This window comes from Malania oleifera, chromosome 13 (assembly GCF_029873635.1).
Source record: "Malania oleifera isolate guangnan ecotype guangnan chromosome 13, ASM2987363v1, whole genome shotgun sequence".
NCBI lineage: Eukaryota > Viridiplantae > Streptophyta > Magnoliopsida > Santalales > Ximeniaceae > Malania > Malania oleifera.
This window is the reverse complement of record NC_080429.1, coordinates 16,436,357-16,456,532: the sequence shown is the minus strand read 5'-3', so window position 1 is coordinate 16,456,532 and position 20,176 is coordinate 16,436,357. Positions and strand designations below refer to the sequence as shown.

The 20,176-nt window shown below is 34.0% G+C and overlaps 1 protein-coding gene and 1 pseudogene across 2 annotated transcripts; both read right to left on the bottom strand.

The window, feature by feature from the left end:
- Positions 1–4,184: 4,184 nt before the first annotated feature.
- On the bottom strand, positions 4,185–4,779 carry LOC131145706 (mitogen-activated protein kinase 8-like; annotated as a pseudogene).
- Positions 4,780–4,930: 151 nt separating this feature from the next.
- Positions 4,931–17,655, bottom strand: LOC131145440 (uncharacterized). Of its 2 annotated transcripts, none has more exons than XM_058094517.1 (5): positions 17,354–17,655; positions 17,006–17,143; positions 16,835–16,916; positions 16,576–16,692; positions 4,931–5,297 (listed from the first exon to the last, which is right to left on the bottom strand). In XM_058094517.1, the coding sequence occupies exons 2-5, from the start codon at positions 17,122–17,124 to the stop codon at positions 5,247–5,249; spliced, it is 369 nt and encodes a 122-aa protein (XP_057950500.1). In that variant the 5' UTR covers positions 17,125–17,143; positions 17,354–17,655; the 3' UTR covers positions 4,931–5,246. The 2 variants fall into 2 exon arrangements, with proteins under 2 accessions (XP_057950500.1, XP_057950501.1); XM_058094518.1 differs by having other exon boundaries at positions 17,006–17,258; positions 17,354–17,649.
- Positions 17,656–20,176: the final 2,521 nt, after the last annotated feature.

The window sequence follows — 20,176 nt, the reverse complement described above, 5'->3', positions numbered from 1 at the left end:
CATTTAAGTTGTTTTTATTTGGTTTCGGTATCAGAAAATATGTCAAGTTAAAAAAGATAATTGTTTTTAGTGTGAAAGTGAGCTGAAAGCCTAAAACCCTCATTCATCTCTATACTTATCAATAAAAGAGCAAGCACTTGCTAAAACTAATATATATATTCATGATATATACCTTTAATTTCTTTTTTAATCTCTCACTAATTCTCATGCCCTTCACTATCTTCTCTAGCTATTCATTTGATTGAGACGGCAACTACAAATGAAAAAAGCCGCTCATGAACAGCTCAGGAACTCAAATCGATAAGACCTCGTTCAAGCTTCTTCATTACATAAATGAGTGATTCCTAAGCCTAATTTTGACAAACTGAATGTGAACATTAATAGGATTGGCTCATGACTGGCTCAACTACAGGCTTGGTTGGGCTGTTTGCTATGCTTGGATCAAGCTCATTTATAGGCTTGTTTAATAAGCTTCGAGCTCGCTCAGTTAAAAATTCAATAGACAAGCTTGAGCACAGTAAAGCTTGACTCAGCTCCGCACTTTTGTAGCCCTAGTTGAGAGTTGAAACTAGGCTCATCAATCATCTGGTTATGGGCACGCACGCATAACCCCAAATTTATAGTAGCCTAGGGAAGAGTGTAAGTTAGGAAGATCAGAGAGAGTTGAATAAATATTTTTGAATAAAATTGCAATTATATTTTTATATTACTTATGTATCCATGTGTCACAGCAAATTTCATGCCTTTATTTTTGACTAATTGAACTGTAATTTAGGCATTAATACATATTTTTTAATGCCTACAGCATGGTAATCTTGTGATTAAATGACAACTTGTAAGGCTGAGGGAATTTTAGGGATAATAAGGCAAAATGTTGATGATTCAGTGAAGATCCACATTAGGCTTGGGCTACATGACAGGAGGTAACCCATCTCCCATCCTATATTCTTTCCCACCTCTCCCAGGATTGAATGAATGTTCCAAGCTTCAGCAACAGGATCTTGTCTTCCCTTAATTAATAGTAGAGAGTCAAGAGATACATCATTATGCATGCAAGATCACACCTTGGTACATAAATTAACATAGATATTTTAATTGCCTATATTGTTCAATTAATGAAGCAAAGAGCGTGACTGGATGGTGATGACAGGGATAATGCTTCTCTCTTGGTTGACTGATAAATTTTGTACTTCTGCTTAAATGAAGAACTACAAAATTCCAAGATTGCATGTTTGATTTTTGCAATCATTTTGTCCAGGGACTTTTGAATCTGAAAGGTGACCTTGCCTAATACCATTTCTTCCACGTTTCAAAGAATTTTCTTCACTTATTTTTCTAGCCTGCTTAGATAAGATCTTGAGTTTTGAACATTTTTTTGTGGGATAACATCTAATAATACCTTTCCTTAAAAAATATATATAAATATAAATAAATAAATACACAAACAAGCAAACAAACAAACAAAACAACATTGCCTTGTGTGATAGCAGTGCTAGTTTGGCCATGTTTAAACAGTGCCTGTTCGAACCAAAAAAATAAATGGTGTTGAAGTTACTCAAAATCTGGAAAAATAAAAATAAAAAAGAAACACACCTCCAACAACATCGTTGGTTATGTGAATGCAATCTTTGTAACTGCACAAGGCAAAGTCTTCTTTTAAGCCCATGAGAGAGAGAGAGAGAGAGAGAGAGAGAGAGAGAGAGAGGGAATATTGTATCCTTTAGGAAGAAGATTGTATGTGCAGAGATGGACTCTGAGTTGCAAGAAGGAAGCGGAAGCAGGTGTGTGCAACATTTGATCTTTTGTAATTTGAGCTTCTTTTCTTCCTACTGTTTCTAATTGAATTCTTCTAGTTTTCACTTCTAGATGGAGACGACAAACTTATCCTCAAGAAAATTTGGTAAATACAGTAAATTGCTTGTAGGCAAAAGGTGCCCTTGAGAACTCACAAGTATAATTATGAGAACTATTTAAATTCCACACAAATTTAAGATAGGTAATGCAACACAGAAATGATACCATGATTAATGGGAAAAATGTATTGAGTCCCCCCTTTGGAATCAAAAAATAACAAGGATACTTGGCAAAAAACTGCCTAGTACATAAAGGTTATATAGAACGATTTCAAGGAATAACCCAGAGAAGTGTCAGAAAGCAATCAAAATAATCCAACTGAAAGAAAATTATTTTAGAATGCCTGACCTGGGATGCACGAAGCTTGTCTGTGCCTCCAAAGTACTCCTGCAGAACCTGTGGATTTTTTTGTAACACTCAGTGCAAAAGGCTCCCACACAGATGGGGGCCTGGGAAGGGCAAGATGCACGGTGTCTTACCTCCATGCTTGGGAGTCCATGAATGATGCTACAAAATCTGTGCATTTTTAAATGAAAAAAAAAAATGCAACATAAGGTATGTGTAATTGGTAAAACAACTGAAGCAAAAAAGAGAAAATAGAGAGAGATAGCTCACAGAGGACATACCTGTCAATAAACTTACACCACCTTTTCTCAACTTCTTCTTTCAAGCTCCAAACTCAAGCTTTGAAATGGGTTGTGTTGATGGCTCAGAGTCCACATTTGACAAACCATGAAATATGCAATAGCTAATTCCTGTAAATAAAATTGAAAAAAAAAAATACCAGTATTACAAAACAGAAATATATGAAATAGAGATTTTAAAAAAATCATACATAAAGAAGTATAATGAGCAGTTTCTTTTCAAATATTTGTTTACAAACAATGAATTGGGTAAATCTTACCTCTTCAGCAGATGGATGATCTCTCAGATCAAATACAAGCAAACTCACAAAAATGAAGAGCCCATGATCTGCATCATTGAATTTTTGTTTCATAAAGGACCCAGTGATTTTTTTCTCATTCTACTTGAATATCTTCTAGCCATTCCAAATCTGAAATTATTGCAAATATTTCAAAAATGAGACCATAAATGCAGAGCAAAGTTTATTTGAAGCCAAAAGAGGCAATCCTCAAAAATTACAACTTTCTGTAGCAGCAGTGGAGCTTGACAAGAAGAAGGAACAAACCCTAGCAATGGATTCAGCACCAGGAATGCCAAGCAAATTGGTAATGAGATCCGATTGATGCGCCACATTTCTTCCAGGAAACAATGGTTCTCCAGGTGGCATCTCTGCAATATACATCCTATGTTCCAAATACCAACAGCAGGTGTGTACTGCAAATGACACAATATTTAAGAAAGAACACTAATAAAATTGCAGAGGGATCATGGTCTGTACTTGGTTTCAAACAGCCAAAACCAGGGCCCTCAGTGACAATTCTGATCCAAGATTAATGCTTCAGACGTAACAGATCATTTAGGCCCTGTCCTCAACAAAAAGGAAAATAATAAATAGAATCGTATCTTGTACAATATCGAAGTGAGCTGCATTTACTAAAAGAAAGGCTTTGAATTATGTACCGACATCAATAAAAAAACCAAACCAAATAGGAAATCTTTTAAAGTCAGGTTTGATTATTTAATAGCTGACCTTCAGCAAGTGATAATTCTAAAATAAATCCATGCATACAGAACCATGGGGAAAAAAATACAACCAAAGGAATAGCTGCCAAATCAAACCTATAAAAACAAATACTGACTTTCCAACTTAGCAATATTAATTAACTGCAAAAGCAGTTAAATCACTGGACCGCCATGCAGGCCTAGATACACTCTTTGACGTGGATTAAGTCAACAGTCCATGTTGCTCTAGTAGTGCAAATTACACAAATAATCAGGAATGAAATTTTGAAAGCATGCAAATAAGTTCCTTGTTTTACTAATCAGATGTATAAATAGGTTCAAAACACACATACACTCGCATGCACACGAAAGCAAACTTCAGCAGATCCTGAAATGCTATTGGAAACTTAAAGATGGAAAAATGTTCATAAAGAGGAATGTTAATTGCAGATAATTGAACAAAAATTGGGTATATAAAATTAATTTTGAAAAAAAATAAAAAAACAGAAAGTTCAGGAGTATAATACCATCATATTATAACATAATCCTCCAAAAATGAAGACAACACATTCAGACAAGTTTTGCAAAAACAAAAATTATAAGTGTAGTTTAGCATAAAATGCATAAGCACCCACTGATCTGATTATATGTGAAAGGCTAATAACTCCTAAGACATTACTAATCTTATTGTGCACTTAAGACAGTCAAAAAGTAGTTGATGGGGCATCGTTAAGTGATACAAGAGCAAGTCAAAAATCATACATCTTCAACTAGCAGTCAGCGTTAGCAAGAATTTTTTTGGCTTCAGATCTTGATGAAACACATTTGGTGCAAAACCAGGATAAGTAAGCATAAGTATATTAAATCCTAAGGAATTTCAATTTCATTGCCAACGTCCAATCCATATGCACATATTTCAGAGCTTGAAGCAGGTGATATAAGAAACATTTATAACGTTTGGGAGTGAGCTTGTCATTTCCCTCGATCACTTGGTGAAGATGAGATTCTATCAACTCAATTGCAACATTAATATATTTAAATTCTCTTTGATACGTAGGAAGCATTTTATGCTTTATTTCTACAATATCCGATGTTGAAGCAGCTGAATGAGCTCAATTTCTCTTAGAATGCATGCAGCACAGAAACATGCTAAAAAAACATCATTAATTTTCATAGCAACTCTCTCCAGTGTGAACATAACTGCCGATGTAACAATGCCATAGCTTCCTTTGCCAATGACCTCTTGAATGTCACAGCGACCTACCTCCCCATTGTTGTGAAAAATAATCTGTCAACCATACTCTGAGATAAAACGAGCTATTAGCTGCAACATTCTTAAAAAGATAAAACAATAAACAAGAAAAATATATTAGAAACGACGACTGGAAGATAAGAGGTTGACTGCGAGGAAGGGGAGACTTCAAATTATGGAGGGTTTAAATCATGAACATTAATCAAAAAGCTAGAGAATTAACCATTTTGGAATATGATCAGCCAGATCCAGTTCGGAATATCTCAGACACAAAAGTTCAATATGAAAAAAATAATAAATAAATAAAAAGATGCCAATTAGTTGCAGCTCTTATTTCTAAACAAAAATTTCCTAGAGGACCCTAGCAGGCACAATAAGCTGAATATAATCTCTTATTCTTCATCATCAACATCAAATGCCTTCCAAATATTGCCATGAAAAAAAATATTTTTCCGCTCATTCATCCTGCAATGGGGCTAATCTTTTTCTGCTGCCAACCACTTCCATCAAATTGCTAGCCACTTCCATCTAGTTGACCAAGAGAGAGAAGGTGTGCCATGTATTGCTGCAAACACAGAGGGGAAAAAAGTGTAAAAGGTTAAAGAGCAAGGGCCATCTCATTCAATGTACATTCCAATTGAACAAATATGAAGGTATTTCGAACAATGATAGTGCAGTAGGAATAATAACGGAATAATTCATAAATGACATGAATGTATGAAATTATAATATCCACCGCTTTATAGTTGAAATAAAGTGAATTGCTGTTTTGTTTGTTTTATCAATTCTTTCTTGCAGAAGTGCCAGGGACTTGCTAAGTTTCATTGAAAAACTATCCAAATACATCATATACATCAATGCTTGAGTCAACCGATAAAATTCCTAAGTACTTGCTCATAGGTTGGCTCCAAGACTTGGTTTTGCTTCCAATCTAAATTGGCAGTGTTTGTGCAAGTGATAGAATTCGAACATATTTGTTTTGAGGTTCACTCCCAGACTTGTCTTAGCTATCAATCTAGGGTTTCAAAATAGCAACTGTTACCTAACACTGTTACATTTTTTGGGTTTATGATACCATTAGACACCGCTAAATCAGTGGGAAGAAAATTCAAAGCCATAACGACCATTATGGACACTACCATTACACAATGGCCGCTACACCCATTATGCAACTACGTTACGGCAAAAAAAGTATTTTTTATTTATTAAAATTTTCTTCTCACTATGGACAGCCACCATCATCACATAATGGCCACCAAACCCATTAAATAACCACTACACAACTGTTATAGCCATTGGTAAACCCAAAAATTTTCTTCACTGGGGACCAAAAAAATATATAGATTAAAAAAATAGATTTCTTTTTTCATATTTTCCTAGACAATTAATTAAAAAACACATACATTCACATTTAACACTAGTAATAGTTGTTTTAACTAACACCATTTACCAAATAATCCTGATTTTTCGTATTTGTTGCTTTTGAAAATAAGGGCAAATGAGTAGTTTCAATAGCGGCATCTACTTAATTTACCTAAAACATCTTATTTTAAAATTTCCGTGGGGGCAACCAGTTATAGCTTTTAAAAAAAATTTCTTCTCACTTCTCTCTCCCCCCTCCCCCTTTTCATAAATCATTCTCAATAAACTATGTAAAGAGAGGAAGGGGTGAAGATTATAGGTAGTAAAATTGATATTTATTTTTATATTTGTCAACTTCAACCTTCTTTTCTTTTCTAGTTTTTGTCATGTTCAAGTTGTTAGTACTTTAGTCATTTAGTGATGAATTTTATGATTATATATTGTAATTTACAGATAAGGTTATAGTACTCCAATATAACTCGTTGGTCTAAATTTAATAAAGTTCTATTACTCTAACAAATAAAATAATAGAACTTTTTTGAATTTATTGTATTATTTGTATATCATATTGCCTAATAGATTAATGGAGCATATAATGTATTTTATCAATTAAATTATCAGATATACGATTAATGAAAAAGAGAAATATATGTAAATTTTTATGTCAATAACAGTTTAAAACCAATGTAAAATTTTGTGCCCTTACTAAAACAACATGAACAAGTTGAACCAAAGGATCCAAAATGCATTAAAAATCTTTCTTAGAAGGCATAAGAGCTTAAAACATGCAAATAAAACCTATATCAATAAGATTTTATGTCCTTGAAAAAAATTCACTGTCATGACACCTGCTTCCGATTTTGTAACGTACATGGCTCCCACTCCCCACTAACCTGTTACCATTTTTCTATGGGACCCACTACCTCCATTTAAAGCCATGTTCCAATCCAACACAATAGCAATTCTTAAATGCTTTCTTTGAGGCAAAAAAAAATAGTGGCAACAATAGTTAAAAGAGAGAAACTATATCCAAACTAAGGACACAAATGTGAATTTTTTTCCTGCGAAGGATATATAATTATAAAAGTCGTTTCTAGTGTTTATTTACCCTTCAGGGCTCAAATCTCACCTGGACAAGTTGCAGAGATGTGAATAAAGCTCTCCAGCATGCTTCAGTGCTATAAAACAAATCAATTTACTCAAACCTGCCTAAGGTCACATTTTTCAAGATCTTTAAATTTAGAGCCTATACCACCACATCAATAAGCTTCTAGATCTCATGATTCTGCATAGCTCAAGTTTGGCTTCAAATTAGCTTGGCTAAGTGCTTGTTTAAGTTCATTTGAAAAACAAATGAGTTGATTCAACCTTACTCTTTGAAGCTTATTAACTTTCTGAACCAAGCTTCAGAGCAGCTTGACATGGCTCTTTCACAACTCAAGTATAAGGTTAAACCATGTAGGGGATCATATATTTGAGAACTTACTTGCTAGATGTGTTAGAGATTTATACTGAAAGACATGCTTTATGTAATCGGTTTTAGTATTTATTAATAACTTCAGTTATTCCATTTTAATAAGAATCTTTGTGAGCAATGTTGGCCTGACATTATTTATTTAATGATTATGCATATGCGTCTTTTATTTTATATAGTAGGTGATCTAGTGTGTAAAGTACGACTTATACACAGAAGATTAGATCATCATTTCTTATAGAATATAAGCTTATTGTTTAAAGTCTTAAATGAAATTGGACACACCATTGGTAGGACTGTAGCACAAGGTTTTAATAGGTCTGTCTTGACTATTGGGAATAGTACAGCTCCAACCCCTTGTGCTAATACACTTTGTGTGTATTGAACAGGATCGTCTTGGGGTAATTGTTTTTATACTAACTATACAAAACAATTAATACCTCATGGTTATTATGAGTGCTTATGCTCTTAATTCTGATATGATTATTGGACACGTGCATATAGTGTTTATTACTTTGATTCATAGAAGAGTGAGATTCTTTATAAGTCAAAAAAACTCAATGAGTTGGGTGATGACATTATGTGTATGGTGAACATTAATTATTGATGGAATCCATGTCTCGGTATCGGTATTGATGATACCCCCTTGAGGAAACTTATAAATTTTGATTGTGTCAAACCCTGAACGTGGATTTTGAATCTGACACATCAAATAAGTTAAGTGGAATGTCTCAAGGAATTAATAAGTCAATTAATTAAATTTTCAATAATTTAATTTAATAGATGGGTATCTGTAATCTTTACGTGGGGAGATAAATAAGCATTTAATAATAGGAGCTCGAAATTTAATTTTGAATATGACAGGGAGTGCAATTATAATTCTTTAGTGGTATAAATTATAATTAACGTAATTACATGGGAACCCCTAGTTATATTTGCCCAGAGGTTCCTATTGTAGCCTATATACACATGCTCCATTCAACAGCTAGGGTGGGACAAGTGAATGTAGGATTTATATCCCAAAGGATATGTCCCACATGAATGATGTGGGTCCCACATATAAGGAATGTATCTCATATGATAAGGATATGAATTAAAGATTGTATGGGTTAACTAAAAGGTTAGCTTATTTAATATGATAAATTAATGGTGGAAGTTTGAAGAGATTCCTATACATAAATATTATAGATATATATGTATATTATATATATACATATATAAAATATATATTAGCTACTATTATGGGTGTAGCAATAAGGGCATAGGAAGAAAGTAATTGTCCTCTCTTTGCCTCTACTTCTCTAAACATCAAGAGATCCCATAGATCTGGTGAAGGAAGGAAAGAGAAAAAGGAGAAGTGGGAGAAACGATTTCTTCGGATTCTCCGGGTGTTCTTCTCAATAAGTTCGGTATGGCCGATTCCGGTATGTAAAGTTTACAGTTTATGATTTATTTATTTTACGCATAAAGTAATTGATGTGAGGTTCATGATAATTGAAAATCCTTGATTGCAATATATTTATGAAAATTTTCTTACATGTGGTATCAGAGCCAAGTTTGAAATTATCATGATCTTCCTTTCATGATAAAGATCGTTTAAATTAACCCCTTACAATCTTGTTATGGGTTCATGTGAAAATTTGTGTTCATAATATTTACTGGAATCGAACTGAAGAATTCATATGATAAATGATTCCTTTAATGGATTTATGGGGTTTTTTGTTGATTTGAAAATTTTTTTTCATGTGGATTGTTGACGGTTTTCCCCTATAAAGTGATATTAAAGTAGGGCTACTGAATGATATGCATGCAAATAATTTTATTAATAATATAATACTCACATATTATACATGCATAAGTTAGAAAATTTTACATGAAAGTAAGTTAGTAAAATTTTTATATTGGGAAATTGATTATCTGTTATATATTATGGATTGGTATTTTGAAATGAATGTTGGACTGCAATTTTTTTTTTAATATATGGGCTGCAGTTTTTAATTGTATGGGCTGCCAATTTTTTTTTTTAATATATGGGCTGCAGTTTTTAATTGTATGGGCTGCCATTTTTTTTTAATATATGGGCTGCAGTTTTTAATTGTATGGGCTCCCAGTTTTTTTAATTTATGGGCTGCCAGTTTTTAAATGTATGGGCTGCCAGTTTTTTTTTAATTTATGGGCTGCAGTTTTTAAATGTATGGGCTGCAGTTTTTAATTGGTTTTTAATTGTATGGGCTGCCAGTTTTTTAATATATGGGCTGCAGTTTTTAATTATATGGGCTGCCAGTTTTTTTAATTTATGGGCTGCCAGTTTTTAAATGTATGGGCTGCCAGTTTTTTTTTTAATTTATGGGCTGCCAGTTTTTAAATGTACGGGCTGCAGTGTTTTTAATTCATGGGCTGCCAGATTTTATATAAAATAAAATAAAATATTAATCCAAGTAAAATTGTCATTGTGAGAAATTAATTATCAGCTTTAAACTTGGATTAATTTAGCTGAGTATGGAGTCAATCAATGTTTTTATTATGATTAGCTTGTTATCACCAAAGTGATTTCGTTAAGAAAAATTATAAACATTGTATTGAGATTTAATCTTGCAAAATTATTACAGAATGATTATTTGAATATTATGGATGACCCAAAGGTGCACCAACTTTCAAATAATCATTGATTTAATCAGGATAATTAATGAATAATAGTGAGATTGGGATGCCTGCCCAAAGGTGACAAACCAATCAAACTTTATAAAGGTTATCAATTGTGTCTTAATAAATGAAAATTACCAGTACGTGTAAGGATTAGTATATTGCATAAGTTGATCCAAAGATTGAACGCAATTTACTAATGAAATGTTCTAAACTCAAAGCATTAATGTAGTGAGCATTTTGTGTTATTGCAGTGTCTGTTCCTGTTTCATTGCATTCGCTGGCTTCTTCTGTTCCAATCTTTAATGGGACAAATTTCTCTTACTGGAATGAACAGATTCAGTTTCACCTAGGTGTTCTGTATCTGGACTTAGCTCTGCGAATGGATAAACCGGCTGCTATTACTGAAATCAGTAGTTTGGAACAACAAGCTTTGTATAAGTCATGGGAAAGGTCGAACAGATTAAGTATGATGTTTATGCGAATGTGTAGCAAATAATATTAAATCAACACTCCCTCAACTAGACAACGCAAAGGAATATCTTAAGGCAGTGGAAGATAGATTTCGTTCAGCTGATAAGTCCTTTGCAGGAAGGTTGATGGCTGAACTAACCACAATGAAATTTGACGGCAGCAAAGGAATGAATGAACATGTCCTAAAAATGTCTAATCTGGCTGCTAGACTTAATACTTTGGGAATGAATGTTAATGAAAATTTCCTTATTCAGTTTATTTTGAACTTTTTGCCTCCTCAGTACGGGCCTTTTCAGATTCACTATAACACAATAAAGAAAAATGGAATGTGAATGAATTGGCAAGCATGTTAGTTCAAGAAGAGGCAAGACTCAAACAATAGGGACAACATTCAGTAAATGTCATGAGTCACGCAGCTGGAAGTAAAGGAAAGAAAATAAAGAAAGGTTTAAAGAAAGATCCATTGAAGGTGGCGAGTACTTCGTATGGTGTGAGGCTCGCAGGAAGGAACATTATGGTCCCAAGTGTTACTTTTGTCGTGGCTATGGGCATTTAAAGAAAAATTGTCTGAAACGTAAAGCATGGTTCAAAAAGAAAGGTAAGTCTTTAGCTTATGTATGTTTCGAATCAAACATGACACAAGTTCCTTCTAACACTTGGTGGATTGACTCTGGTTCTACTATTCATGTTTCCAATTCGATGCAGGAATACCTTACGATCCAGAGCGTAAAGGAAAATGAACACATGATAGTCTTGGGGAATGGAAATCAAGTGCCAGTTATAGGTGTTGGAACTATTCGGTTGTATCTTGAATCGGGTCATTGTTTAGACTTGTTTGATACTTTGTATGTTCCAAATATTTCTAGGAATTTAATTTCCATGTCTAGATTAGATAATGACGGTTATGGTTTGTATTTTGAACATAAAGGTTTTCGTATTATGAAAGGTGACTTATGTGTTGGCTCTGGTATTTTGTATGAGGGGTTGTATAAATTTAATCTTAATGAAAAGTTTGCTGAAACACTCCTCACTCTGCATCATAATATTGGAACTAAGCGTAGTAGAATAAACGAGAATTCCTCTTTCTTGTGACATAAAAGATTGGGTCATATATCCCCAGGGAAAGAATGGAGAGATTGGTAAAGGATGGGGTTCTCACGAACCTTGATTTTACTGATTTCGATGTATGTATTAATTGCATTAAAGGAAAGCAAACTAAACATACAAAGAAAGGAGCCACAAGAAGTAAGAATCTACTGGAAATTGTTCATACTGATGTATGTGGGCCTTTTGACTCACCATCTTTAGGTGGAGAAAAGTATTTTATCACCTTTATTGATGATTTTTCACGATATGGCTAAATCTATTTGTTGCATGAAAAGTCTCAAGCAATAGATGCTTTAAAGGCATATGTTGCTAAAGTGGAGCAACAATTAGATAGGAAAGTAAAAATCATTAGATCTGACAGAGGTGGTGAGTATTATGGTAGGTATGATGGCATAAAACAATGTCCAGGACCATTTGCTAAATTCCTAAAACAACATGGTATTTGTGCTCAATACACAATGCCTGGTACGCCTCAGCAGAATGGTGTGGCTGAAAGGCGGAATCGCTCTTATAGAAATGGTTAGGAGTATGTTAAGTAATTCCTCAATACCCATTTCATTATGGTTGGAAGCCCTTAAAACAGCAGTGTATGTGCTAAATCGGGTTCCTAGTAAGGTAGTTCAGAAAACTCCTTTTGAACTGTGGACGGGAAGGTAACCGAGTTTAAGGCACTTTCGTGTTTGGGGTTGTTTAGCAGAGATTAGAGTCTATAATCCAAATGAAAGGAAATTGGATTCAAGGACTATGAGTGGGTATTTTATTGGATACCCAGAAAAGTCTAAAGGGTATAGGTTTTACTGTCCTAATCATAGTATGAGAATAGTTGAATCCGGCAATGCAAAGTTCCTTGAAAATGGTGAAATTAGTGGGAGTGATATATCACGAAATGTGGTCATTAAAGAAATTCAGGTTCCTATACCGATATCTAGACCTTTAACAGACATTGTTGTTCCTTTAGTTGTTGAAAGGCATGATAACACTGAACAACAGTCTAATGATGTATCACTTGGTAATGAAAATGTCACCATCGAGCCAATTGCAGAACAATCACAAGAAATAGCATTAAGGAGATCTCAAAGAGTAAGGAAACCAGCTATTTCTGATGATTAGTTAGTATATCTGCAAGAGGCTGATTATGATTTAGGAACTAGTAAGGATCTGGTTACGTTTTCACAAGCCATTGAAAGTGATGATTCTAAAAAGTGGATCAATGCCATAAATGATGAGTTGAAATCTATGGAATAGAATAAAGCCTGGGACATCGTTGATTTTCCTGAAGGGTTTAAAACAGTTGGGTGTAAATGGGTCTTTAAGACCAAACACGACTGTAATGGCAACATTGAACGATATAAAGCTAGACTTGTAGCAAAGGGTTTCACTCAGAGGGAAGGTGTTGATTATAAAGAGACATTTTCTCCTGTGTCTAAAAAGGATTCTCTTAGAATCATTATGGCTTTGGTGGCTCATTTTGATTTAGAGTTACACCAAATGGATGTGAAAACTGCTTTTTTAAATGGGAATTTAGATGAAGAGGTATATATGGATCTTCCTGAAGATTTAATGATTAAAGGAAAAGAGCATATGGTTTGCAAATTAAAGAAATCAATATATGGACTTAAACAAGCTTCCAGGCAATGGTATTTTAAATTTCATGATACCATCACGGTCTTTGGTTTTAAAGAAAACACTATTGATCGGTGTATATATCTAAAGGTCAGTGGGAGCAAGTTTATCTTTTTGATTCTATATGTTGATGATATTTTACTTGCCAGTAATGATCTTGGCTTATTGAATGATACCAAGAGATTTCTTTCTATGAACTTTGAAATGAAAGATATGGGTGAGGCAACTTATATGATTGGAATTGAAATATTCCGGGACAGAGCACTTGGATTGTTAGGGTTGTCTCAGAAAGGAAATATTAATAAAGTTCTAGAAAGATTTCATATGGCTGATTGTAAACCAACTCCTACTCCTATTTGTAAAGGGGACAAGTTCAATCTAAAAGATTGTCCACAGAATGAATTCGAAAAAAAAAGTATGGAAAATATTCCTTTTACATCTATTGTTGGGAGTTTGATGTATGTGCAGACTTGTACAAGACCAGATATTAGTTTTATAGTTGGGATGCTCGGGAGGTACCAAAGTAATCCCGGAATGGAGCATTGGAAAGCTGCAAAGAAAGTCTTGAGGTACTTAAAAGGAACCAGACACTGTATGCTCACATATAGGAGAACAGATCAGTTGGAGGTGGTTGGCTACTCTGACTCAGATTTTTCTGGATGCGTTGATAGTCGTAAGTCAACGTATGGTTATTTGTTCCAGTTAGCTGGAGGAGCAATATCATGGAAAAGCGCCAAACAGACTATCATAGCAGCATCTACTATGGAAACTGAATTTGTGGCGTGCTTTGAGGCCACGATTCAGGCTTTGTGGTTGCGGAATTTTATCTCAGGACTTGGGATTGTCAACAGTATAGCCAGGCCGTTAAGAATTATTGTGATAATTCCGCAGCAGTCTTTTTCTCCAAAAACGACAAATACTCTAATGGCGCTAAGCATATGGAGCTCAAGTATTTGACCGGTAAGGAGGAAGTTCAGAAACAGACAGTACTTATAGAACATATAAGAACTGAGCTCATGATAACAGATCCTTTAACGAAAGGATTGACACCAAAGGCATTTAAAGAACATGCTGATCACATGGGTCTTTGTTGTAATCCTTGATGTATAATAGTGGATCTTTATATTTTGTTCTATAATATGTATAATGATATCAATAAAAACTGTTTCTGAACATTATTTCTGTTTACCATAAATCACGTGATTATAGAGATGGTTCACTGTTAAACAGAAATGGTCTTTGACAAAAACATTAAAGGGACAGTACGGTAACTTCCTATTATAGATCATAGTTAAGTGGTTTATTAGTTTTGTGGTACATGGAAGGGAAGATGTCGCTCTAATGATATTTACCGCCATGACTCGTACTAATGGGTTGCTTGATTATGATATTATGTTAATCTCATTGAAAGTATAAATAAGCTAATGTTTTGTGCACATTATAGATATTTGTTAATCCATATTAATATCATTCATATGGGCCAAGTGGGAGAATGTAGGATTTATATCCCAAAGGATATGTCCCACATGAATGATGTGGATCCCACATATAGGGAATGTATCTCATATGATAAGGATATGAATTAAATATTGTATGGGTTAACTAAAAGGTTAGCTTATTTAATATGAGAAATTAATGGTGGAAGTTTGAAGAGATTCCTATACATAAATATTATAGATATATATGTATATTATATATATACATATATAAAATATATATTAGCTACTATTATGGGTGTAGCAATAAGGGCTTAGGAAGAAAGGAATTGTCCTCTCTCTGCCTCTACTTCTCTAATCATCAGGAGATCCCATAGATCTGGTGAAGGAAGGAAAGAGAAAGAAGAGAAGTGGGAGAAATGATTTCTTCAGATTCTCCGAGTGTTCTTCTCGATAAGTTCGGTATGGCCGATTCCGGTATGTAAAGTTTACAGTTTATGATTTATTTATTTTCCGCATAAAGTAATTGATGTGAAGTTCACGATAATTGAAAATCCTTGGTTGCAATATAATTATGAAAATTTTCTTACAGTGAACTCTCACAGAGGCGGACATTTTTCGTGAGAGAAGAAAACCCTAGCAGCCGCTTACGAGCCCACTCTCTCAAGAGCAAGGCGTGTTCAAGGAATACAGTAGAAGATTCCTGATCGTCTTCAAGAGTTCGTTTTCGTACTTGCACATTCGTGATCAAACCAAAAAGATCTCGCGGGTATAATCCTATTCACGTAATTAGGGTTTGCATGATCAGATTATTTTTTTTGTTATCCGTATGCACTACAGTTGGATCTTAGGGCTATTCCGCAAGTCCTTTCAAGATGACTAGGTCTTTAATTTCCTCTATGCTAGGATGGGAACTCAAACCATTCAAAAAATATAGAGGTACTCAATGCATATGCCAGCATATACAAGGACAGGCAAAAATCCAACCAGAAAAAATGGGTTTAATAATAGGATAGAGATAGAATAACACTAAACTATGCCATAAATCAAAAGTTATATTTTGCAAAAAAATGTGTCGTGTGTTTGTTTGTTTATTATATATATATATATAACATCCAATGCGCAAGGCTCCCATGCCATTGAGGATCTAGGGAATGCAAGATGTACATAGTCTTGCGTCCATGCATGTACAGACCCTTTAATGATTCAGATTCAGACGTAACACCCTTACCCATTGAGTCAGAATAAGAAATCCAATATCTCAACGGCAGGAGAAAGCCTAAATTTTAGCACCCCTCTGCACCATCTTACAATCATTTGATGTCAAATGAAATTATGAATTTGCATTTGTTGACTTAAATACCAGTCATAACTAACAAAGCATGAGAGCAGCATACAAAACAAGATACATTTTAAAAAATATATTTTCCATAAGCAATCAAATATCTCAAACAGAGAAACAAATTGAATTAAGATCTTAAAAGAAACATTTTCCATGTGGAATCAAACATCTCAAAGGCAACAGAAGGCCTAAATTTTAGAACCTCTCCACCTTTTCAGCAATCATTCGATGTTAAATGAAATCAAGAATGCGCATTTGTTAACTATGACATCAATCAATACTAACAGAGCAACAGAAAAAATAAGATCCAATTTAACAGAAACATTTTCCATGAAAAACAGAAATACAAAGCAACCAATCGATAGTTAGTTGTAGAACTTACAGAATGATATGCATATGGTGATTTCCCTTGGCGCTCAAAGTGTTTAGCCATGATACAAAATTCAATTGGTCCCCAATCTTCCTCTTCAAAACAATTGCCAAGTGCAGCTTTATACAACTGCCAACAACCAAAACCTTGTCATATCCAAGACCTACTAGCTTTAATATTTTCATATTTAAAATCTAGAAGAATATCAGTCAAACAAGTTATCCGCATTCAAAAACTGCAAAGAAGGGCTCTAACTATCAGCCTCACAGACCTTAGCAGTATCAGTTAGCAGCTCAGTTCCAGCTGGATAAGAAGCATAGAATTGATCGCCTCTGGAGTACCCAGCTCTCGTTCTGCAGCAACAAAAACAATTCAAAACTCAAAACTCAAAACCCAATTATATTTCATCACACTAAGAGCTTCAAAGCAATGCCCAACTCACGTATTGCTTGTGTAAGCATAGCTCACGAGCGTCACAAAGCAATAGAACCCAGTGTAGGACACAATTCTTCGGAACTTCTGGATCTTCAATATAGATTGTAAACCATCGTTTACCCACATGTTTGAAGACGAAATATCCCTGAAAATATCCACGTAATCGTCGTTGACACATTAAATCAAACACCTTGAGTGCATGATTATTATATTAGTTGATTCTCTTTGTTTGCCCGTATGCTCTTTTCTTTTTTCCTTCCCTGTCATGCTTGTTTGCGTGACAATCCAGGATTCGAAAAAAATAAAGAAATGAAAAGAACCGATGGAGAAATTTAAGAGACGTCAGGGGACTTACCCGTGAAATTGTGACTTGTCAATGCTACAGATGGTATTTTAGTTTAATCGAACAATGATAACAATGGCGGCGCCACTTAATTAGATGTTCCCTTTAATCCCACTAGCTGCTCAACCTGTGTCCTGTCAATGGTGGCGATGGGAGCCAATCTCGGAGACAGTATAGACCATGGAGGTATTCTATGACTAGTCACGGGAGTCCTGCCCAAAAGAACCTTTCCATGTCGGTTATCTTTGTCGCGGGATTCAAATTTACGGCTTGAAAAATTCGTGATAGGTCAATCCGTCATTGTAGAGCTGAGTGGAATTGAGCTTTTTCATGTCTAAGTTTACTTACTATTTTAACTATATTTCACTATATTTTCTTAAATTTGTTTATTATTTAACTAAATAAATACACAACCCTAAGTAAACCAAGCGTTCAAAATATTCAAATAGCTCAATTTTTCAGAGAATTTTACTCTAAGAGGTTAGAGATTTCAGGGTTTTCTAAGATTAAAAGATAAAAAATGTTGCTTCAAAATTTTTTTTCTCCCACCAAGTTAGCATATTGGTATTAGACATTTGTCATATCAATAAATTTTTATTATGAAATTTGAACCAAATAAGCATACATCCAAGCAGTCTTTATTAGGGTTGAGTATAATCAGGTCAAAATCGAATTCATCGATTGAACCGAATAAATTTGGTCAATTCGGTTCAATTAATATATGTAATTTATTGTTATAAAAAGTTAGTTTTCAATTATCGATTTGGTATGTCAGATTAGTTAAGTTAGTTAACTGAATTAATCAATTAACTATATATATTAATAATTTATATATAATATCTATACAATAATTATTTAATGCATATACTAATATGTTCATATATAATGTATATTAATAACACTTGTAAATTGGTAGTAAACAAATTTAACAAAAGTACTAATCGGTAATATATTTGTTTGATTAAAAGACTAATTTGGTATGTTTGGTTTGGTTCAGTTAATTCAATTTCTTAATCAAGTTTTTTATATTAGTTTGGTTAATCAACTAAATTAATCATACTGGCCAAATGTTCACCCCTATTCCCTACTTTTAAACTTATTATAGTCTATCAATTCCAAATTTGATCTTATAAATTCATTCATAAATGAGTCTAATCCAAACTTGTTAAACGAGTCCAAACCAAACCTATAATTAAGCTATTCGCAAGCCTAGACAAGCTCTTACCAAGTCAAACTCTCGAGTTGCTCCTGAGCAGTTTGATTCATTTACAATCCTACCTCTACATATTTGGAACAAGACTAAGACATAATATCTACCTATTGAAACTCCTTTTTAATATAATGTTAACGTATAACGTTCTTTAAAAATATTTTTTATAATTTTAATGAGGAAGTTACCTATAATGCCCTGACCTGCCATGTGGGCCCAGGGTGTTATTTGTGAAAGAAAATAAATAAAATTCTCTTATACCATGATACCACCACCCGCCCTAATAAGGGAAAATCGGGTGGTTCTGTTATAACTGAAAATAAAACCATACAACAGAAGAAAAATACCTCAATCACATTACTGGAGTTCTAACTGTCCCCAAATATATATATATATATATAAAACTACCAATCAATATTTTACAACCCAAAAATAAAAAGCATAATAGCTGGTGGCTCACCAGCTCTTTCTACCACTCCCAAAGGTCTAATCTCGGTCCCGCAGTAAGTTAGGTACGGTTCCCTATAGGACTTAAAAAGTGAGATGGATAATGGAGTGAGACACTTCTCAGTAAGACAGATTAAATTATTTTCATTGTGTGATAAATCAGTTTTACTGCAACAGTTATCTGTAAACACGCCCTATGTTAACCTTACTAAATATGACTTCCATATAATTGAATCATAACTATGAAATTCATAACACACATCTCATTGCAATTCATAATAAACTCACTAACACGTATATATTCAACAATATATCATAAATAGTATGATACAGTTTAATAAATTTACCCTCTACATGATCCATTCACGGTTTGCATTCGCCAAGATTGAGGCATTATGTTTCGTCGTCCCTCAATCCTGCCATACTCGTCGGGCACTCACTAAGAGGCGTTATGTATCGTCGTCCCTTACATCAGCAAGCCTTCAGGTTAAATCACAAAAATCGGGGTATTATGTATCGCCGTCCCCTTTTGCCTTTCTCAATAATCATCATCGTGGCGTTACGTATCGCCGTCCACTAAGACCTTTTTCAATAATCATCATCGGGGTGTTACATATCGCCGTCCCCCAAGACCTTTTTCACACTTGGTTTAACAATACCAATATTTTCACAATTTCTAATCATTCAAGCAAAGTCTATTATACCAGGAAATGAAATTAAACTGTCATATCATATTTGTTTAACCATTCTGTTCATTTATACCATTTTAAATTGTTCTCATGCCACACAAATTTTTATATGGTAAATCCTAAATATGCATAACTATCTGGGAAACATATAAGTTACTGAACATAGGGTATGAGCATTTTCAAGTTTTAATTTAACTCAAACTATACATTTTACTGAAAATAGGATATGTTCCACCCATTAACGTTAGTTTTTCCCAAAAACGTATAAAAGTCAAAACAACCATTTTCATTTGTTTGATTCACTCAAAAAAATCATAAATACTGTTTTTGTAACCATATACTACAATTTAATCAGATCATATTTTAAAAATAACTGACATAATATAATCCCCTTACCTGTTTCTAAAAAAACTGCCTAAAACCTTCAAAATCACGAAACCTAACTGCTCGAATCTGCCAAAGATCAACAACCTACGTGCCGGGAGGAGG

Excerpts from the sequence above, each read along its gene's own strand:
- LOC131145440 (XM_058094517.1), bottom strand. The coding sequence starts at position 17,124 with ATGTGGGTAAACGATGGTTTACAATCTATATTGAAGATCCAGAAGTTC. Across the intron at positions 16,917-17,005 it reads TATGCTTACACAAGCAATAC|AACGAGAGCTGGGTACTCCA; the intron begins GTGAGTTGGGCA and ends TTGTTGCTGCAG. Across the intron at positions 5,298-16,575 it reads CACCATATGCATATCATTCT|CAATACATGGCACACCTTCT; the intron begins GTAAGTTCTACA and ends CTGTGTTTGCAG.